The sequence below is a fragment of the Notolepis coatsorum genome (assembly GCF_963971535.1).
Source record: "Notolepis coatsorum genome assembly, chromosome: 2".
Taxonomy (NCBI): domain Eukaryota; kingdom Metazoa; phylum Chordata; class Actinopteri; order Aulopiformes; family Paralepididae; genus Notolepis; species Notolepis coatsorum.
Window position 1 is genome coordinate 165,973,820 of NC_140166.1, and position 23,641 is coordinate 165,997,460.

General features: G+C 43.2%; 2 protein-coding genes across 2 annotated transcripts in view; one reads left to right on the plus strand and one right to left on the minus strand.

The window, feature by feature from the left end:
- Positions 1-7,287, plus strand: cpt2 (carnitine palmitoyltransferase 2). The gene is made up of 5 exons (XM_084309203.1): positions 1-392; positions 726-806; positions 890-996; positions 2,683-3,990; positions 4,762-7,287. Exons 1-5 carry the CDS (start codon positions 208-210, stop codon positions 5,091-5,093), a joined length of 2,013 nt encoding a protein of 670 aa, XP_084165329.1. The 5' UTR covers positions 1-207; the 3' UTR covers positions 5,094-7,287.
- Positions 7,065-23,641, minus strand: part of magoh (mago homolog, exon junction complex subunit) — a 17,294-nt gene continuing 717 nt past the window's right edge. The window contains exons 2-5 of the mRNA XM_084309206.1: positions 23,538-23,596; positions 20,204-20,314; positions 8,977-9,059; positions 7,065-7,947 (exon numbers count right to left, since the gene is read on the minus strand). Of these exons, the coding sequence (XP_084165332.1) occupies positions 7,848-7,947; positions 8,977-9,059; positions 20,204-20,314; positions 23,538-23,596 (353 nt within the window). The 3' untranslated portion in view covers positions 7,065-7,847. The remainder of the gene's footprint in view (positions 7,948-8,976; positions 9,060-20,203; positions 20,315-23,537; positions 23,597-23,641) is intronic.

The window sequence follows — 23,641 nt, forward strand, 5'->3', positions numbered from 1 at the left end:
GCTGGCTGCTAGTTGTTGATTAGGGAAGCTAATGTTAGGTTAGCTAATCAGACGAGAGTTCAAGTCTGTCAAACACCCCAGACACCAACGTGACACAGACGGTTGCACGTAGTGTTGCGTTTGCATTTATTTTGTACAGATAACGTTATCCAGTGTCCCGAACGTCGGGAAATAAATCTAGAATTGACGGCAGCTAGGAAGGGCAACATGGCTAATTTGATTTCAATGCAAGTGATTGCCTCTCTGAGAAAACCAGGGAGTCTAAAACCTTTAAGAACAACTACTGCGTTGTTCGTCGATAAGCGAAACTACAGCAGCTCATCTGGGTCTCCGTCGGAGTACCTGCACCGTAGTGTTGTGCCAACAATGCATTATCAGAAAAGTCTACCACGGTAAGGATCTAAATGTGAATTATTTCTTAAGTCTGATGCAGTAGTATGTATTGTGTATCAAAGTCAGTGTAGCTCTAGTCCCAGTGACTGCATATTACTATTGAAATAACGTTATATTGGGACAGGTGCATAATGGGGTCTGACAGTAGGTGACTCGGTGGAGGCAGAATTGGAATGTAGGTGAAAGTGCACCATGGATTTAAATTGAAGCACATGGTGGCCACGAGGGGGCGATATTAACAACATGTAAACTGGTCTTGTACAACTGTCGGTAGAATACTGTGAGTGTGTTGCTGTGCTGTTGTATTAATTAATTCTACATCACTTGTTCAGGCTACCTGTCCCCAAACTGGAAGATACTATTAGGAGGTATTTAGCTGCTCAGAGGCCACTTCTGGACGACGACCAGTTCAGGTGAGAACAAGGAAATCGATACTACTTGATTTAGATATTTCCAGACGGCTCTGGAAACTGAACAACCATTTATGTGCCCGCAGTACAACAGAGAAACTGGCTCATGATTTCCAGAACGGTGATGGGAAGCAGCTGCATGACGAGCTGGTAGCTCAGGACAAGAGCAACAAACACACCAGCTACATCTCAGGTAACCACCTCTCATGACACCAGCTACATCTCAGGTAACCACCTCTCATGACACCAGCTACATCTCAGGTAACCACCTCATGACACCAGCTACATCTCAGGTAACCACCTCATGACACCAGCTACATCTCAGGTAACCACCTCTCATGACACCAGCTACATCTCAGGTAACCACCTCTCATGACACCAGCTACATCTCAGGTAACCACCTCTCATGACACCAGCTACATCTCAGGTAACCACCTCTCATGACACCAGCTACATCTCAGGTAACCACCTCTCATGACACCAGGTACATCTCAGGTAACCACCTCTCATGACACCAGGTACATCTCAGGTAACCACCTCATGACACCAGGTACATCTCAGGTAACCACCTCATGACACCAGGTACATCTCAGGTAACCACCTCATGACACCAGGTACATCTCAGGTAACCACCTCTCATGACACCAGCTACATCTCAGGTAACCACCTCTCATGACACCAGCTACATCTCAGGTAACCATCTCATGACACCAGGTACATCTCAGGTAACCACCTCATGACACCAGCTACATCTCAGGTAACCACCTCATGACACCAGGTACATCTCAGGTAACCACCTCATGACACCAGCTACATCTCAGGTAACCATCTCATGACACCAGGTACATCTCAGGTAACCACCTCTCATGACACCAGCTACATCTCAGGTAACTACCTCATGACACCAGGTACATCTCAGGTAACCACCTCATGACACCAGCTACATCTCAGGTAACCACCTCATGACACCAGGTACATCTCAGGTAACCACCTCTCATGACACCAGCTTCATCTCAGGTAACCACCTCTCATGACACCAGCTACATCTCAGGTAACCACCTCTCATGACACCAGCTACATCTCAGGTAACCACCTCTCATGACACCAGCTACATCTCAGGTAACTACCTCTCATGACACCAGCTACATCTCAGGTAACTACCTCTCATGACACCAGCTACATCTCAGGTAACTACCTCTCATGACACCAGGTACATCTCAGGTAACCACCTCTCATGACACCAGCTACATCTCAGGTAACTACCTCTCATGACACCAGCTACATCTCAGGTAACCACCTCTCATGACACCAGGTACATCTCAGGTAACCACCTCTCATGACACCAGCTACATCTCAGGTAACCACTGCCCATGACACCAGCTACTGTACATCTCATATCGGTTAGCGATATGAAACTGAACATGAAATACATGTAGCCACATGACCGTGGTTGGAAGTAAACTTTCTGTAGGGGATGTTACTCAAGTTGATTTTGCCAGTTACATTTAATTGAATCCTTGTTTAAAAAGATACAAAATCTTACACCAATGTGAGATTTAGGACACTCTGTTGTAGGGCTGGGCGATTCATTGAGTTTCAATTATAATTTTGGCTTCCCACGATCATGAAAACAAGATAATCAAGATAAAACAATTATTATTGTTACTCTCATTTTGTCCAATGTTGTGAATGCAGCGCACCCTTCCTTCACATCGGTGTGCTCCGCCCCTCCCCCTTAAGCCCAAACAGTAGTTTCAGTTCGTGTTGAGGGACTAACTCCAGTTGTAATGCCAGTACCTCGGTCAAGGGCAATGGCAGGAACCCTAGCATGCGTGTCTTTTGGTTAATCGGTGTGATCTGTCTACATCTCGTCTTTCAGCCCCGTGGTTTGACATGTACCTGTCCGCACGGGACTCCGTGGTGTTGAACTTCAACCCGTTCATGTCCTTCAACCCCGACCCGAAGGCCGAGTACAACGACCAGCTCCTACGAGGGACCAACATGGTGTGTTCCGCCGTGCGCTTCATGAAGACACTGCGAGCCGGATTACTGGAGCCCGAGGTTTTCCACCTCAACCCGGCGAAGAGCGACACAGACAGCTTCAAGAGGCTCATCCGCTGGGTCCCGTCTTCGCTCTCCTGGTACGGAGCGTACGCAGTGAACGCGTACCCCCTGGACATGTCCCAGTATTTTCGCCTTTTCAACTCCAGCCGTGTCCCCAAGCTGGGGCGAGACGAGCTCTTCACGGACGCTAAAGGGCGGCACCTCTTGGTGATGAGGAAAGGCAACATGTATGTGTTTGACGTAGTGGACAAGGACGGGAACTTGGTCGATCCCGCGGAGATCCATTCTCACCTGGAGTACATTTTGTCCGACCCCACCCCGGTGCCCGCCTCTCCCCTCGGGGTCCTGACCAGCGAGAATAGGGATGTGTGGGCCGGGCTGAGGGACAAGCTGCTGGCCGCCGGGAACGCGGAGACCCTGGGGGTCGTGGACAGCGCCCTCTTCTGCCTCTGCCTGGACGAGGAGAGCATGCGGGACCACATCCACATCTCCCACAACATGCTGCACGGAGACGGCTGCAACCGCTGGTACGACAAGTCCTTCAGCATCATCCTGACCAAAGACGGACAGGCGGCCATCAACTTCGAGCACTCCTGGGGCGATGGTGTGGCCGTGCTCCGCTTCCAGAACGAGGTCTTCAAGGACACCACGGAGCGGCCGCTGGTCAACCCCAGCTCCGCCCCCTCCTGCACCGTGGACTCGGCGGCCGCTGTGCGCAGACTCCAGTTCAACCTGGACGGCGAGCTGGAGGGCGGCATCGCCAAGGCCAAGGAGAACTTCGACGCCGCCGTGTCGCGGCTCACCATCGACGCCATGCAGTTTCAGGAGGGAGGGAAGGAGCAGCTGAAGAAGAAGAAGCTTAGTCCCGACGCTGTAGCTCAGCTGGCGTTTCAGATGGGCTTCCTGAGGCAGTACGGGAAGACCACGGCCTCGTACGAATCCTGCAGCACGGCAGCGTTCAAGCACGGCCGCACGGAGACCATCCGGCCAGCCACCGTTCACACGCAGCGCTGCGCCCACGCCTTTGTCAGCCAGCCGGGGCAGCATAGTGTGGAGCAACTGCTGGGCATGCTGAGTGAATGTTCCAAATATCATGGGCAGCTGACAAAAGAAGCAGCCATGGGTGAGTATTAGGGGTGTAACAATGCATTGATGCATCGATCCTAAGGCGACGATTCAACTGCATCGATTTGAAAATGTTAGAATCGATTAGAGAGAAAACGTTTCCTAAATTTTTTATCGAACTATAGTCCATTCATGCTGAGTGAATCAGTTCCCCCAGCCACATTTGTGTATTCAACATTTTTGGGGGAATTAACTGATGTATAGAATCGAATCATGGTCAAATGAAGAGATTTAATGATGCATTGAATCGTTGCCTGAAGAATCGTAATCGAATCGTTGTGGGGTCAAATATTTACACCCCTAGTGAGTATAGATCATGTGTGCATTGTATATGTAATGTAAAGAGCATTCCACACTCTTGAAATATTTTTTTTATTTTGCACATAATCTCACACATATGCAAAAAGTCTAAACCATTTTGCACACATTAATTTAGTGTGACAGCTATTGAGAGTAAATGAGTTGGCCACCAATGAATCCTCGTGTTGTTAATTATAGCTCCATGAAATGATGTAGATGGATGGATGGATGGTACCTTATCCTTTCATGGAACTGTAATTAACACAACACAAGGATTCGTGGTCCCTGATGACATCACTGGTGGCCATATTCTAACTAATTTACACTGAATAACAAAAATGAATGTGTGCAAAACTGTAAAGTTTTTTTTGATGTGTGGGAGTTTATGCACAATAAATCGGCATTTATTTTTTTGCCCCTTTAAGTTTTCACATCAGTAATAGTTGATGCCCATTTTTATTCTCACCAGGCCAAGGGTTTGACCGGCATCTCTTTGCCATGCGATACCTGGCCAACACCAAGGGCCAGCCTCTGCACAGCTTGTACCAGGACCCAGCGTATGCCGCCATCAACCACAACGTCCTCTCCACGAGCACCCTCACCAGTCCAGCAGTCAACCTGGGAGGCTTCGCCCCAGTGGTGCCCGACGGCTTCGGCGTGGGCTACGGCGTCCACGATGACTGGATCGGCTGCAACGTGTCGAGCTACCCGGCTCGCGACGTCCACGAGTTCCTGCGGTGTGTCCACAAGTCCCTGGAGGATATCTTCACCGTCCTGGAGGGGACGCCTCTTAAGGCATAGCTGTGTTCTAGTCAACATGGCAGGTGGTGTAAAAAAAATAAATTTGTTGATCCTTTCACTACCACACTACAGAAGGCTAACCCTCACTGACGCATGACTGTTAACAGTCTGTAGTGTGGTAGTGAAAGGGTTAACCTTCTGTAGTGTGGTAGTGAAAGGGTTAACACTGTCTATTGTCGCAGTGAAAAGGCTCACCATTTGGTAGTGTGGCAGTGAAAGAGTTAAAGGGGCTCTTCACCATATGTTGCACATCATCTCACACATCCCTAAACCGTTCACACATTAATTCAGTTTTACAGTTATTGAGAGTAAATTAGTTTGAATATGGCTACCAGTGACGTTACCGGGAACACTGAATGTTTTGTTGTTAATTACAGGTCAATGAAATGATAAGGTAGCAGTCCCTTTATTAGACAAGGTATTGCTATATTTTTTGTAAATACAACACAAGGATTCTGGTGGCCACATTCAAACTAATTTACTCTCAGTAACTTGTCAAACTAAATTGTGTTTTTGGATGTGAGATTATGTGCAAAAGAAATCTGCATATTTTTTTGGTGAAGTGCCCCATTAAGTAACGTACATGTTGCTGTAGATGGTTTCTTGGTGTGCACAGCCGGGGGCAAAAAGAGTTGGCAATATTACATTTGTAAATATTGTTAATGTTAGAAAATTGGGATCATTACTTGAAATTTTAAGCTTAAGTGGCTTAGTCTCCAGTTTGCTTGAATAATTAGCCGTCATTATTGATAAGCAATACTGTTATTTATATACCCACCCATTTGTTCCAGACTAGCCTAGGAACAAATATGCAATTAATGTCCAACATCCACTTTTATCTTGGCTATGACGTTGCAGGGCAGCTCATCTATAGTAAGTGAAGACAGGCTGTCACTCAGAGCTCATTAAAAATTACCAACTGCCGATTAATGTTGTGATGCGTATTGAGCTCAGTCTGTTCAGTTTGTGTTTCTACTGCATATTTAGTACACAGTATTCACTTATGAGCTATCAGAAATGGACAGTGAATACATATTTATACTTATAATCATGCAAACAAACTAACGGCAGCCTTGACAAAGGTTGAGAAATGTACGTGCATTAACAATGTATGAGGTTTTTGGGGTTTACTTTAACTTTTATGGGAGTGGTTATCGCTTGGTAGACTCCGAAGTGATTTTGTAATTCCATCCTATTTAAACAAGTCATCCTACCCAGAAATCTGGTCATCTAAGGAAATGGGGGGGGGGGGGGTAAAAAAAAACTGTTCAGTTATTTGTACAGCTTTACATTTGACACTGTACTGTAATACATCATGTTCGCTCTAGATTACTATAAGAGGTAATATATTGATTGCTACTTTTGGATAAATACTCATCTATGCTTTATTAGAAATTGTGTCTGGTGCTTCACACAAACTTCGGGACTGCTCTGTATTGTGAACATGTTTAATAAATGCCTCAAACTGCAGTTTGTGCCTTTAGTAAAAGGACTTTAATTGATCATTTCAAACACAGCACATGTAAAGGAGGGGGGGAATTAATGTGAAAACAGTCCCATGGAAGTTGGATTTGATTGATAGCCTCATCTTTTACGCTGATGTGAATAGTATGTTTTCAAAATAAAAACAAGATGTCATTTTGTTGGTCCATTTCTTTTATATATAAAACATTTAGCACAAAAAAAACAGCACTTCTACGAAGTTTTGCATACCAACCGAGAAAAGTAAGTCCATCCGCATGGGATGAGTATTTTGTGGGGACCCCGACCCGATTTAGAGGCACATTCACACGGGATACATTTTTACAGGTGTCCTGAGATTGAACATGAAACGCCTGTAGTCATCGTTTCAAATGGCACCTCAAAACTTATAAGAACACATGTTAGCCTCATTCATGGTGTGTAGTTCCATCTATGGGCCTGTTAAGACTTGATGGTCCTGTGAGAATGGCTTTTACTGCACTGCAACTGTTATTACAGTAGTTAAAATGTACTTATTCTTGATCAAAAGCGGTATGTTTTTTTTTCTAGTCATTTATTTCAAATTAAAAAAGTCTAAAGCAAATATACAAAGCTATCCCTATTCACACAGGACTAGTATTATCTGGGGACCTCTAGTCATTTGTAATAATTGCGGATGACATCTGTGATCTTAATCCGTGCAAATCTGCAATGTCTGATTAGTGAAATAATTCCAATTCAAATTACCCACCACATTTCCTTCCAACACAGAGGTCATCTGACAACAGCAACAAACTTAGTTTTTGGTAGTAAAAATAAATACAGGAAGGCTTAAAATGCATTGCCAGTGCCAAATCAATCTACTTCACCTCAGCATGGAGATCAATAGACCTACAATTCTTTCTTGGAAAAATAGATTTCCATCCAAAGTGGGGGCCCATACTGTAACCGTTATCCGGTTCATTATTTTTCCACTGCTAGATTGTCAGATGTGATTTATCATTGAAAGAATATTGGAAGTACTCATTCATGATTCCATTCTTGCATCAGGCCGTGCATTTTAGTGTTATAAATTAGGTTGAGCCATTTGAAAAAATTATGTTTGATCACACACCCCGACAGTCCAAACTATGGGTGCCTCAAAATAAATCTTGGGACGATCTCTCTAAAAATGTGTCCTGTGCGAATGCGCATCTGGAAATAACAGGTCGGGGGTCGTTTTCTATCACCGTCGGTCCCCAGGTGAGACTAGTCCCGTGCGAATACGGCTATAAACAACTTAAAATCCACACGTTAGATGGGCTTGATCTTGAAGTGTAGCCCGATGAGACTGAAGACAAGACATTTCAGATCCTGAACCAGGTAGTAGAACACTCGGAGACCTTCAGGATCCCTGTGTGGGAGGAAGAACAAAAGATTCCAAAGACCATTAGTCTTTTTGGAGTCTGTTGACGTTTGTAATGCTGGGCTACATAATACATTTGTAGTGTGTAATTCCATAGTATAAGTATTTATATAGATATGTTAAGCCTTTCATTTCGCAATGGGAGTGGGTTTCTTTATTGAGCGGTTCTCAAAGTACCTTGTGTTTATTATAACTAGGATGGAGTGCGGAAAACTGGGAGAACCGCATCGACTCCCATGTTATGAAAAGATTGCTCTTCTAGCATCAAAATAATAAAAATGCCAGTGGGGATCATTTATGTAACTTCCCCAGAGAGTCTGCACAGTATACACAGGTGCAGAATACACAAGGTATTTCAATGAGCAGATGATGGTAAATTAACCAAGCAACCATGAGTTTATAATTACATTAATATCTTCTGCCTGTTTTGACTACCGTAATTCCTCTAATAGTAACCCCGGCTTGTATTTGTTTCAACTGTAGCGGGTACCAGGCTTGTATTAGGAGGAGGCCTGTATAAGAGGGAGGCCTATATTTCAAATTTTCAAACGGATCATAATGAATAAATCAACATTTTGTGTCAGTTTGAACCCAGTAAAATGTACTGGGTTCATTTATTGAAACCAAGTACTGTATGAAATAGTAAACAGTGCAATTACAGGTGGTCACTGGTCATTTCAACGTTTTCAAAGTGAAATCAAGTAACTAGCTCAGTATGCAGCTCAGTATATTAGTAACCCGGCTTGTATTAGGAGGCCGGCTTATAATTGCTTAGCTCAAGAGCGCACCCGGCCATTAATAGAGACCCGGCTTGTATTTGAGACCCGGTTACTATTAGAGGAATTACGGTATTTCAGTTCTTGAAGTGGTATTTTTACAGTGAAGTTTTAACATTGAAGTGAATGGGCACTTCTGCATCTTCCCACCCCATCAATAAACATGGGGCTGTGTGGCGAATACCCACCAGGTTGTGCCCTTTGCAGCCTGTACCAAACCAAATGATATATTAGTACTTACTTCGACTGGTTGACGTCGATCAAAGAACCGATCTTGGAGGTTGTGAATGAAATGTGCTCATCTCCAATGACAATCTCCAGCTCCTGAGAGTTTTAAAGGAAAAGAGGTGCGAGTTAGTTAACATTCCTATGCCACTTTGTTTCATAACATCTTTTTTTATTTTTCAAATATGTTCATTTCCAAAAAAAAACATTGTTTATCCTCTTCCAATTAAATTGTATTGTGATGAAATGATAATATTGTGGTACACAATTAAAATCTGAGAATATATATATATTTTTAGTAGTGTTTTGTTGAGCCATCTAACATATAATATAGTTCAATTAACACTTTGAGTGCCGGGACACGTCTTTTCACGTCTTTGCTGGCCATGCTAAAGTGGCCGGGGGACGCTGTACAGCGTCCTTATATCAATATTTCAAAAATCTGCGATCGGATTCATAATGTCCCTCCGCTGGCCTGAGATCCACCAGCAGGACCCACTGAGCTCTCTGGCGGTTCAGGAGCGCCATCTGGTGGCCGATTGGCGCAATCGCCAAAACAGGATGTTGAATAGAGGTTGTCATGACGACCGTAGTACTTCCGGGCGCTCGCTATGGTTCATGGGACTCCGGCTCGTCACGCTACACGGTGATCGATTGGCAATAACTCGATAAACAACATGATTTGGACGTATATACCATTATACAAGCTGGAGATGGACCGGGTAAAAATATATCCCATAATGATAAAATTTCTACTCGACGATGATCGCCCAACGGCGCGCGGAGACTGGGGTGAGTTTCAGCGTGTAACGTTACCGTCTTAGATACTAACTGCTATTATCAACATTTGACCCACATTAGATGATTGGTATAACGCTGCCCACGGAATTATAAACGCCCCCTCGCCCATCCGGTCAACATCAGATGATGTGTAGTAACTTCTAGAAGTATGTCTAGTTGGAATTTTTTATATCGCGCTGATTGCCATCAAACTGTATTTCATCATCAATATAATGCATTTGGGGCTATATATCACGTTCTGGAGAAAGCTGCAGAAAGAGATGAAAACATACTTATACATTAGACCATACGTTACTATGAATATGTGAATGAAAAAATTTAACGTTGCTACACAATGAACAATACATATAGGACTTTGAATGGGCCCTAATAATGGCAATGTAGCAATAGAATTTAAAAAGTTATAGCCCTGCAAAGAAGGGGACTTTCTCCATAGACAAATAGCGCTGGCAATCTATGGTATAGCATGAATTTAACCTTAGGCAACCAAAGTGTTAACTATAGTGAACATTAGTTACTTATTTTGTAATTTTGCATAATATCGTTATATATTCAGGTTGATAAATCATCAACACAATTTTCATAATTTGGGCTCTGTACACCACCACAATGGATTGATGGATTATCTATGTTCCAGTTTATGTACTGTAGAGCTTAATACACTCTGTACCGATCACAAATACCACCAACCTGGTTGTGTGGCAATAAAGGAATCTTGTATCTTGTATTTGCATTTGGAATCTGTTGCAGTCAACTCTCAATATATGCCCAAAGAGCTGTGACTATCAGTGAAGCAAGCCATCATTAGGCTGAAAAAACAAAACCATCAGAGAGATAGGGATGGCCAAATCAACTGTTTGGTACATTCTTAAAGAAAATACACTGGTGATCTCAGTACCCAGACGACCATAGAAAACAAACTGTGGTGGATGACAGGAGAATTCTTTCCCTGGTGAAGAAAAACCCCTTCACAAACAGTTGAACCAGATAAAGAACACTCTCCAGGAGGGCGGCTAGGTGGTGTAGTGGGCAAGGCACTCGCCACCAGTGTGGAGACGCTAGGATTCGCGTGTTCGAATCCAGCTCTCCACATTGTTTTCAGTTTAGCTGGTCGTCCGCAGTAATACACATTGGCCATATTACGGGGAGGGAAAACTGAAGGGTGGGGATCGAACGTTGTGAACAAGCGACTCCTACAAGTCGGTTGGTGCGCCTGCGCAGTGGAATCAGGAAGTGTCGGGGGCAGCGTGAGCCTCCCACGCGTTACTCCTCGACACTGAGAGATCGAGCTGCGCAGGTGAAAAGATGCGACTGCTGTTACCTCAAGTACCGGAGGGGACTTGTGCTATGTATGACTTAGTCCACATTGCAGCCGGCTTGTGGGAGGCAAGAAACAGCGTTCGTGACAGGGGAGGGTTGAATTGGATGATACGAAATTGGGATGGGAGAAAATATAGAAAATGGGAGAAAAAGTGGATAAAAAAAAAAAGAACACTCTCCAGGATGTAGGCGTGTCTGCGTCAAAGTAAACATTGAAGAGAAGACTTCACCAGAGTGAATACACCCAGGGATTCACCACAAGATGTAAACAATTGATGAGCTTAACACATCCAGTGCCGTTCACGAGAGGTCGCTGTGGGCCGTGTGTGCCAGTGCTTTAATTGGTGGGGATACATGCCGGTGTTTGCAGTGCTAAAACTATATTAAATAATATAGCTATGGATCTAATAATAGTCGATTGTGATTGAGTTTCTTCCGGTCAAGATGCAAAAAAACTGATAATTTTCTCATCCATACATTCCCGTTTTATACCGTGGTGAATATGAGTATAGTTTTAGAGTAATTCTGTGTAATCCCATGTCACTAAATGTCACTAGAAACCATGCCATTCCTCGCTTGAGTCAACAATCAATCTGAAATCAACGCTATATTATCGGTATTATGTTTCATCATGCATGCATGAAATGGTGGGGGCAGGGGAGGAAATTAGGCCAATTTACTCGCCAAATGAGAGTATTTTTTACGTTTGGCGAGTGATTCATGAAGACCATTCGCCAGTCTGGCGACTAAACAAAACATTCTGCAATCACGGTCACTGGCAAATGGTGCGAGTTTGCGCAGTGAAAGGGAGCACTCGCAAACAGATAACGTTAAACACAGCAGAAGATGGTCCCCCATTTTCAATTCATCATAACATATGACATACACGACATACAGATAGATGTGAAATGTATAGATGTAGCAGTACTGTCTATCTATACACTTCACAACATACTTCGGTTTTTTTCTTTCACTGCCCAACCCAGTCCAACCCAGCATCTTTCACTGCCCAGTTCAGCCCAACCCAGTCCAGAATAGATCCCTCTTTCATGTTAATGTTTTATGCTAATAGTGAAGAGTAGAGACACTGTTATTAATGTTTTATGCTAATAAATGTTATGCTAATAAATATTTTAAAGAGTAGAGACACAGTGTGATTATTACTATGATTGAAAATCAATTTAGACGAAGACATACAAAAAAAAGTAATTATCACAATTAGCGATTATTTTTTGGCTGGTAAAAAATCTGATACTAGTCAGTTGGCTGGTAAGCCAAAAAGTTTGTTTCCTCCCCTGGGTGGGGGGTTCTATGCTTGGATCGTCACCAGCGGCATACGTTGTGGAGTAACGTTACAATAACACTTTCGGATCACAACGAAGGCATGCTCGGATCAACGCAAGATTGATACCATATAGCACTTACCTTGACTAGGATGTACTGCAAAAAGAATATTCCAATTATCTGATCGCCATTCCAAGTATTGATGTCGATCGTGTTGCCAACATAATCCACCAAAGTACATGAATCGCCGGTGCTTGATTCTCCCCAATCCATGCGTTATAAACGTTACTCCTCCCCGACTAGGAGAACCCGGACCGGAGTTTTTAGAACGACGTACAGGCTGAGCCAGAGCAATTCCAAGGATGTGCAATACCGGCCGCAAGGCGTTGGTATTGGACGTTTGCATTCTCAGACCCATTCAGGACAGCCTGCACAGGCTGCCTCAATGGATTATGAATGGAAATAGCGAATAAAAGAAATAACGACCCAGGGGCGGAGCTGAGCGATCATGGAGTAGACGTGTTTCACAGGAGCTCCCTTCTACCGTGCTGAATATACGTTGCTCCCCATTAGTCTTTATTTTATTTTTATTTGTTTTTTATCTGTTTGCTAGGTCGTCGTGTTTAGTATACATTCACCAACTTTTTTCGACTTTCTACGATGGCGGGGGTGGAAACCAGAGCCATGAAAGAATTAGGCACGACACCGACACCGCCGAGCATGGCCGCACCGTCTCCCGCTGTCGGGGAGTTAAGCGAAGCTGTACTCTTGGTCATGACCAAGCTACACGCAGACTCTGAGACACGCATCGCTGAAGCACAGAAGAAAGTACACGCAGAATCTGAGGCACGCATCGCTGAAGCACAGAAGAAAGTGTTGGCGGATTTCTGTATCAGCCTCCGTCGTGAGATATCAGAAGAAATACGGCTGGCGGTAGTCCCGCTGACAGACAAGATGGAGACGATTCACGCTGCCTCATCGGCTAATGCTAACGAACTAGCCATGCTAACGACGGAGGTATCATCACAGTGTGAGAAGATGGCGGGTCTTGAATCCGCCCTGCTGGCTAGGCAGGCTGAAGTCAACAAACTACAGTCGGCGATGGAGGAGATGCAGTCCCGGGATAGACGCCACAACGTCAGGATTGTTGGAGTACCGGAGACCAGCGGTGAAGGCCGTCTCTCTGAGACCATGCCCGAACTGCTGCAGAAGATACTAGGGACGGACGTCCTCCCCTCGCCTCCTATCTGTTAGGTCATTCAGCCGTTGTGCCTGATCAGAGGGACGGCTAAAGGGGTGCACTTTGACTTCCTCCCTTTTTTTGGTCATTGTTTAATTGACACTGTTCACACAATTTTGCACAATTAACCTGTGACCCGAACCTGCCTTAGACTATCGTCTGGGATGCTTTAATTTAATTTTGTATTGAATTTTCCTATACCTTTTTGGGCTATAACAATGTGATGTTGAAGCGCAGATTCGGAAATAGAGGGCTGCAGGTTGATGCAGAGTTATTATTTAATAATGGCTATTTTTACCATTACGGTTGTCTCATGTTGGGGCCAGGGCTCAGGTGGTTTTCGACCGATATCTTTATTGAATTTTATTTTATAATATTTGTGTTTATTGGACTAGTGGGGGTTTACTTAGGGGTTTATCTAGAGGGGGGTGGGAGTGGGAAGCGTCTTATTGATCCATGTCTCTAGTGGGAAGTGATAGGAAGATGACCATCCTCAGTGGATGGGGCATAGGGTGGGGATTGGAGAGTGGGTATAGAGGAACTTATAGTAGGACGGGTGGGTTAGGGTTTAGAGTAGAAGGAGGGGGGGCTGTAGCTGGGGTGGTATTTTTATGTGTTCTATGTACTGTTGTCTTATATATGTGTAAGTGTTCCTCCTCTGAACTCCTGGGATTGACCGTCCGGGCCCGCCGGGATCGGCACCTCTGTACTCAGCCTGGCTGCACGGGTATGTTCTCTACGCACTTATACAAGCTCGACCATGGCTAAATTGAATATTTTAATTTGGAACGCAGGAGGGCTTAACGCCCCACACAAGCGTGCCAGTGTCCTTTGGCTATTGAAGAGGAGAAATATTGACCTTGCTCTCCTTAGTGAGACGCATTTAATGGTAGGTGACGTGTCAAGACTGGCAAATCGGCAATATCACGTTATCTCCTCATCCTCAGCCGATGATAAGACGAAAAGAGTAGTCATAGTTACAAGACGTAACCTTGATATCAAAATCTTGGATGTATGGTCGGATACGGAGGGAAGGATTACTATAGCAAAAGTTGAATTCTTGCATAGGAAGATGGCTATAATAGCATTGTATGCTCCTAACACATTTGATTCAGCGTTCTATAATACAATCACGAAGAATATGTTGGAACTTAATGGATACGCTCTCATTGTGGGTGGCGATTTTAATGCGTGCTGGGATGCGGAGATGGATAGGTCCGGGACCTCTGAAACGAGCGACCAGAAACGGGCCTCTGAGGCCCTCAGGATGTGGGCCAAAGACACGGGGCTCACAGACCTCTGGCGCTTATGCAACCCCACCCTCAGAGATTACTCTCACCTGTCAGCCAGACACAAAAGCTTCTCTCGAATTGACTATGCATTCGCGTCCCCTAATATGTTTGATAGTTTCGATGTCTCATTGGTTCCCTTGGCTCTCTCAGACCACAAGGGGATTTTCCTTACGGCAACCTTTGGCAGGCTCTCCGCAAGAGCCCCCAGATGGCGTTTTAATTCGACCTTGCTAAAGAACGATGACTTCTGTTCTGAGTTCAGGAGTAAACTAGCTGAATTTTTGCAGATCAACGTTGGCACGGTAGAAGACCCTAGGGTCCTGTGGAACGCATTGAAAGGATTCATCAGGGGTCATGTCACACTATTTGCCTCCAATTTGCGAAAATCCCGGTCAAAAAAGCTAGAAGGACTGGAATCATTATATGCGGACCTATACGCATCCTTGCAAACTGACTATAATGAACGACTAAACACACAACGTAAGATAGTCAAAAAAGAAATAAACTCCATACTTAAACAACAGTCTGAGTTCTTAATACATAGGACAAGACAAAATTACTATTTTCACGGCTCCAGACCTAGCCATCTATTGGCAATGAAAATACGCTCAAATGATCATTTCTCAGATATCCCCTCGATTAGGACGAGCCAGGGTGCAGTCACTACTGATTCGAAAAAGATCAATGACACTTTTAAAGAGTTTTACTCACAGTTATATAGCTCAGAGGGTAATCTGGATGACTCTAGATTTGAATCGTTCATTGGCGGGCTTGAGATACCCCACATTTCTGAGGAAGAGGCCAAGGAACTGGGGAGACCGATTACTCTCGTAGAATTGAGGGAGACTATTGTTGAAATGCAGAGGGGTAAGGCGCCAGGCTGGGATGGTATTCCACCCGAAGTGTATTTAGCTTTCTGGGACCAACTGGGTCCATTGATGCTCGATATGATCAATTACGCTATCGAACAAGGGGAGTTCTCAAGAGATGTCAATATGGCGTTGATTTCTTTACTTCTCAAAAAGGACAAAGATCCCAATGATTGTGGTAGCTATAGACCCTTGAGTCTTCTCGGGGCCGATTTAAAGGTGTTTGCCAAGGTGCTGGCCCGTCGCCTGCAGAGATTTATGTCTGTATTGGTACACTGCGATCAAACTGGTTTTATCCCGGGGCGTCTGGCTGCAGATAATCTTAGGAGGCTGTTGCATGTAATCGATAACAGTAAAGACAATACAACTCCATCCACAGTTCTGTCTTTGGATGCCATGAAGGCGTTTGACAGACTTGAGTGGTCATACCTGTGGAAGGTACTTGAGGTCATGGGTCTTGGAAAGAGTTTTATTCATATGATTAAAGTCCTGTATGCCTCGCCGTCTGCGATGATACTGACAGGCAAAAACTGTTCCACACTCTTTCCAGTCTCCAGATCTTCTAGACAGGGTTGCCCTCTGAGCCCGGGACTGTTCGCGCTTTCCCTCGAACCTTTGGCCCAATTTATTAGGCAATCGGAGGACATCGTCCCCATAATGGTCAACAATACTCCACACAAAATTGCTCTCTATGCGGATGACCTGCTGATTTTCATGGACGACCCCTCCCGGTCGGCCACAAAATTATTGAGGATAATCGACGACTTTGGTAAATTGTCAGGTTTTAAGATTAACTGGAACAAATCAGCCTGCCTACCTCTTAATGAACTGGCCAAGGCGGTACGACTACCAGCTGATATCCCCATAGTAGAACATTTTAAATACCTGGGCATAGAGATATTCCCCACGCTGAACCAAACTACTAAGTACAACTTCACGGGTACTTATGATAAAATACGCCAGGATCTAGACAGGTGGTCGTCCCTTCCTAACTCCTTACAGGCCCGGGCTTCCATAATCAAAATGAACATCCTGCCTAGGATAAATTTTATTAGCTCAATGCTCCCCCTGCCCCCTCCAATAGACCACTGGCGCAAGGTACAATCGATGGTATCTAAGTTTGTCTGGAATAACAAACGCCCGAGAATCAAAAGGGCTACTACTCAACGTAGGAAACAAGATGGGGGCCTCGCAATCCCTGATTTTAAACTTTATTTCTGGTCCTTTTCACTGAGACCTCTGATGTGCTGGCTAGACCCTGTAGAGGCTGTATCGTGGCGCTCCTTAGAAGCGGCGGCGGTGTCTCCGCTAAGATTGCAGGATGTAGTGTACTCCACTGTCTCTATTGCGAAATGCCGGCTGAGGTATGGACCGATCATTACTCACGTGATCCAAACGTGGCGTAATGTACAGAGGTCGTGTGGGGTTAAATGCCCTTGGCACCTGGACTCTCCAATTTTTAATAACCAGCAATTACTTGTTGGACACAAGCCGGTTAATATTCCTCAATGGCAAAGGAGGGGAGTGCATACTCTGGAGGATATTTATGATAAGAACGGCCTCCGTGCGTTTCAGGACTTAAGAGAATTTTATGATCTTCCCGGCGAGTCCTTCTTTCTTTACCTTCAACTAAGGTCAGCACTGAGGGCGCATGGCGTACCGTGGGCTCAAGCTTTGCAACCACACCCCTTCCTCAGGCTCATAGTGGACAGAACGACATCCAGAGGGTTTGTCTCAGACTTTTATACGCTCTTAATTCAATCCACGTATAAAAATTTATCATTGGATACAATCTGGCGTGTGGATATCCCGGAGTTGGACCCCGAGTTTGACTGGGATGATGTTTGGGCAAATGTGGCATTATCTTCCCGCAACCCCAATCACCAGCAAATTAATTTTAATTATATTCATAGGACCTATCTTACACCTAGGAAGCTATTTGCTATGGGACTGATAACCGACTCTCGGTGCACTTTGTGCTCTCAAAAGGCCACTGGCACTTATATGCATATGTATTGGGATTGCCCACCAGTGGCCCGTTTCTGGAGGTCAATAACGGACAAACTTTCAGATCTGTGTGGCTTAACTATCCCATTCACAGCTGTTACGCTACTCCTGAACGATATAACGACACTACCCGCGTCCGTACAACTGAAAAGGGTTGTCCTAGCGGGCGTCACAGCAGCGAAGAAGCTTATAGCAATGAGATGGAAGGAGCCAGAGAAGCTGACAATGATCAACTGGTCCCTAACTCTATTGGATGTGATTTATCTTGAGATATCCACGGCTCGGGTGATTGGGGTAGGGCAGGCTGGCATTGACCTGTGGTTCGCAGCAGCTGAGAAGGTAAAGACCGCCGTGTGCGGCTGAGCGGGGTTGGGGCGCTTGATCGGGGGGGTCCGGCGGTCTCTGGGGAGGGGGAGGAGGAAATGTCTTGTCTGTCTTGGTTTTTGTCTTGTCCTTCTTAACTTTGGCTGGGGGGATTTTAGGGGGGGTTGGTATTTAGCTATTCTGCGCTATATGTCAATTCACATGCCATCTCCCCAAGGGACTAATATTGGCAGACTGATTGACCTGTCAACCAACTTGGAAGAGGAATTTCTTTCTTCTTACACTTTACCGTCTGCGAGTTTGGCAGTCTTGAACATGTGTAAGGGACCTAGGCTATCTACAGTAAATCTGCGACAACACTCTCATAAACAATCTTTTAAGTCACTCCACTTTGTAAAGGTGGGGAAAGGTTGCCATGTCTTGAAGACCCCTTTTTGTTATTGAAGTAGCCACCTATATTTGATAGGTTGGACGCTGTTTCTTTTTCTTTTTGTCTTATAATTTATTATTCTGTATTATTGTTGTTATTCTCCTGTGAAGTTATGTTTTTTGTTACTGTGGTTATTGTGTTGTCCTGTTTCATGTAATTAATAATAAAAAAAATTTGATCAAAAAAAAAAAAAAAAAATAACGACCCAGAACTGTTGGGCCACAGAAACGAGAATTCTCGTGAACGGCACTGGATGTGTTAAACACACAAAGATTAGAGTCTGCAAAAAAATAATGATAATAATAATTAAAACCAAGCATACTGCGAAAGAAACTAAGAATTGGAATGTTATGCAATGGCCAAGTCAATCACCTGAATCCAATTGAGCATGTTTTTCAATTTTTGTAGACAAAACCGAAGGGAAAATGCCCCAAGAACAAGCAGCAACTGCAGACAGTTACAGTAGAGGCCTAGCAGAGCATCACCAGGGACGAAACCCAGCGTCTGGTGATGTCTATGGGTTCAGACTTCAGGCTGTCATCGACTGCAAAGGATTTGCAACCAAGTATTAAAAGTGACCCATTTTATTTATGGATTGTTAGTTTGTCCAATTACTTTTTGGTCCCTTAAAAAAGGAGGGTCATGTATTTTCCTACATTGTTCACCTGATTTGGATGTAAATACCCACAAATTAAAGCTAAAGGTATGCACAAACATCTTGATTGTTTAATTTCAAGTCCATTGTGGTGGTGTACAGAGCCAAAATTGTGAATATTGTGCCAATGTCTATTGTTTATGGACCGACTGTCAATGTCAATCCTCGCGATACGATAATTATTAATTTCTTCCACATCTCCCAGCCTAAAGGCTGACTTCCACATCGATTCTAGTTGCAAGGGTTCCAGCCTTTATAGTTCCATGCGACCTTTTCGCTAATCCCTCGTCCACACGGGAGAGCAAGGTCAAATGACACTTTTGACACGAGTATAAATCTGCCTTAACCCAACAATGAGTACATATAGTTGGACAGCTTGACATGCAAAAGCAAACTTGATCGATGCTCACATTTGAAGGTTTAAGTGAGAAATCTCTAAATCAGTCAGAAGGAATGATATAGGGAGGTGTAGTTGTTTACGTCATTGTTGTTTCCGGCCAGTCCACCTTGCTTGAAATTGCAATGCATTTCCAATGGACACATTTCTAAATCATCTCGTTTAAAACAAATAAAGCATGAACATTGGCATGGTGTACCTTTCTGTACCTTTCTGTGTGTATTCATCCATAATCTATAGCTCAACATGAAACAATTCGCAATTAATCGTAAAATAATTACGTATAATTTTATTTCAACCAAAAATGGTTAGTGATAGAGGGGAACAACTCATTTTGTGCAAAAATGGAAAGCTTGCCAATGTTCATGAACATAATTATTACAATAGCCGATAATACATTTTCCCAATGATAAATCCCTATACGGGTGGACCATGCGGGAAACTAAAGTGACGTCAGACTACATCTCCCTATTGATTTGAGATGAAAACATGGTGGTCAAATCATAAGAATGAAAACAATGGACAGCAAATAGCGAAAGTAGGCTAGAGAATAAAATGTGTGATCCCTGATGATCCTAAAACATGTTAGTGTTTGTGTGTTTGTTTGGGGGGGGGCATCCAAACCTGTCTGCCGACTCTGTCTGGGGGGGGCCACAGCGCGTCGTCCTCCTTGGTGATTTCACTGTCGTCAATGATTCTCTTCAGTTCCTCCATCACACTCTTGTGCACATAGGCCTGAGATGGTGACAATAGATGCGACAGAATTTAATGAGAGAATACAGCTCATCATCAGTACAGTTAACTAGAAAAACAAGTAGACTGTAGATATGTAAATACTAGGGATGCACAGATACAAATTTTTCCAAAAATGTCTGAAACTGCACATACAAATGCTCATTACTTTTAACTGTATAACATATGTCTATACCATCGGTTCTCAAACTACGGGTCGCGAACCAAAGTGGGGTTGCGCATTGGCCAACAAAAAAAAAAAAAAAAAAAAATAGAAAAACAGACAAGCCCAACTCAGATAGTTTCCCACCTGGCAGCTGCTGTGTGTATTTGCCATATCTCGCCCCTTCATCAATGGAGGCAGACACAGTATTCCAATATGCATCTCACTAGTCACTACATCCTGTGCATGTATAATCACAGAGATCGCGTATGGTCTTTTGTGTGTAACCTGGACACTTGCATGGATAGGTTTGTTGTCAGAAGCGTGGAAAGAGGGAAGAAGCGCATATTTCCAGACAAAAACAACCCATCGGCTGGTAATGTGCTGATAAATTGCTGGCACAGCTAATACAATTAAACAGCTCAAAGTAGTGCTGACTCCATAACTGAGCAATGGGTCTCATTCTCGAACGAAGTTACGACAAAATATTTAGTCTTAGCCAGATTTCGGCCCATTTAAGACATATTAGGGCTGGGAGTGGGAGTCCTCAAATTTTCCTGAGATCTTATTTGAGAGCAGATCTAAGAGTGCTGAGGAGCACACTTAAATATGCTCTCAGCCCACGATCAAATCTCATGATTGATTGACTAATTTAAAAAGTTATTATAACTTGACAGACTGTGTTCTCATAGTGATTCCTTCACGTCAACGCTACAGGCCTCCTTGAAATTAATTACTTAATCATAATTAAAATAAATATGACAATATTTGTACGATAAGAAATTACGAATTTTATGTCGGAAAAATAAATAATATGGATTCATCTGATCACAGAGCAGCTGGATTAACCATATCTGAACCAGCTATTTTGGACAAATAATTACTCAGATATTCAAACACAATTATGCAATTATTGTGAAATGATTGAAAATAATAATAATTTAAATGCCTTCTGTGGAATTTGTATTTCTTATTTGTTACACATCTGTTTTAATGATTAATTATATACATTTGAAAGAATGCAGGTCAACATGCAATGTATCCCATTGATTGGTATACAATGGGACAGACCTTTGTTTGATTGATTGATAGCTTCATTAACAGATTGCAGAATGGGTACAGTACAGTACAGCTCAATTACATAAGGGGATGCAGACCAGAGAAAGAATTTCGTCTTGTTTACATCAGGGTCCCCCATTTTCAATTCATCATAACATATGACACATGACACAGATAGACAGTACTGCTACATCTATACATTTATAACATACCAGATTTGCAAATACAGTACTGTTTGTGATACAAAAAGAGTCCAGAAAAGAGAGTACATTTGACGTAGAAACTGTTGGAGGAGGTTGGGTAGGGGTGGGTGGGGGATAGACTTACACTGTACAAGCAAAACTGTACATTGGAATATTGACAAAACCATACTTGGTCATTTACTGTACATTGGAGGGGGTTGATATAGCTATAAACCTGCATTCCTTCGAATATATCATTAATCAATTGAACTTATATTGAAATACACTATATAGCCTATACACCAACACTGAAATGACAGTGGATAAATAAATAAGAACTAAAGCTAATCGGTGGAAATAGACAGCATTAATATTCCATAACAAGTCTCGTGTGCGCCTACGAATGGCTTAATTATGGAATAATAAGCCATACTGCGTTCATTCATTACGCCCGCCGTAGGCTATATATATTATATGTCATTCATGCATATACAGTACTGCGCGCGCGTGTGTGTGTCTGTGTGTGCGCGCTGCGGCAGGTGTGTACCGCGAGCTGTATATGATGCCAATACATTAATCTAATCTAGTTTTGATGGGCGCAAGCGTGATTACGAAACCTAGCCGCATTTCTCGGAGACGCTTTTGTATGCAAATGAGCTGAACGGGAACGCGCTTTGGAGTTTACGACAGAATGCCATTCTCCAAGCAGATATCAGATCATATCATTTCTGCGACCGTTTCAGCCACTTAAGACATATCTCCAGCACGTTCAGGACTCAGAGTGTACTTGTCATAGATTATGTCTCAGTGGTTCCAAGATAAGTCTTCCAGAATATATCTTTGAAAAAATGTCGGGAATGAGACCCAATGTTTACTTTAAAAAACATAAATGTATGTTTTTCTATAATTAGTAGTATAGTTACATATAGCATAACTGTATATTGTATAGTAGTGTATATTGGACTCATTACCCTTCATTCGTAAGCTTAGCATTGTATAGTATTTTATCTTGGTACCTTTTATCATGTCTATCTATTATCTCTATTCTATTTTATTCTATTATTTGTATTTTGTTTGCACAATCAAGGCGGGCATGGCCACCTTCATTTCACTACATGTCTTGTGTATGTATGTGACTAATAAATAATGTCTTGAATCTTGGTCGTATCTGATCCACAGACACCATTGATATTGGATGGCAAGGGAGCTTTGCAATTGTTCATAACGCTCACTTCCTTCCAAAAGTCATAATACTGTTTTTAGTAAGTTTCCGAGCAAGGGGGTCAGCCCTGAGAAACATTGCTGTTCGTCCATTGCATTTTGTCCAGTAGTGTCTGTGATTCCGATAGCAGTATCGGTATTGGTGTATCCCTAGCAGGCACAGCGTTATGTTGATAATAACAATGTAGTCCACATATGACATGTTTTGTGGTTTACACTGGCGCCATCAACAATATGCCTTTAATAACTGCACTAGCTAATTCACCTACTGTGAATTGTACCTAAATTGCACCTCGTCCCATTTCTCCATTTCTGCCTTGCACTATATAGTATTGTATATTAGTACACTGCACAGTATTGTATATTGTATGGTAACTACGTCTACTCTGCATCGAACATTGTACATATGTCTAAACTGAACACTGTGACGCTTTTTTTTTTTACTTCTAATTTTACTATGTTTTTATTTCATACTTATCTTGTCTTGCACAGTCTCTGGAGCGCAACAGTAAGAAGCATTTTGTACAAAAGTATTCTGTACTTCTGTATGACAACTATTAAAGAAACTTGAAACTTAATTAAAATGATCCAAACGCAATACCTCTTTTCTGATCATGACATCATTCTTGTAGTTGCTGTTGTTAGCATACCTCAGTTTACCTGAAAGACAAAAAAGTAATGGCTTAGTCTAACTGTCTGTATGGT

What these genes read in the sequence shown, in the direction of transcription:
- cpt2 (XM_084309203.1), top strand. Translation starts at nt 208, where the DNA reads ATGGCTAATTTGATTTCAATGCAAGTGATTGCCTCTCTGAGAAAACCA. An exon ending in TATCAGAAAAGTCTACCACG is followed by an intron (nt 393 to 725) that starts GTAAGGATCTAA and finishes TCACTTGTTCAG; the next exon opens with GCTACCTGTCCCCAAACTGG. An exon ending in GACAAAAGAAGCAGCCATGG is followed by an intron (nt 3,991 to 4,761) that starts GTGAGTATTAGG and finishes TATTCTCACCAG; the next exon opens with GCCAAGGGTTTGACCGGCAT.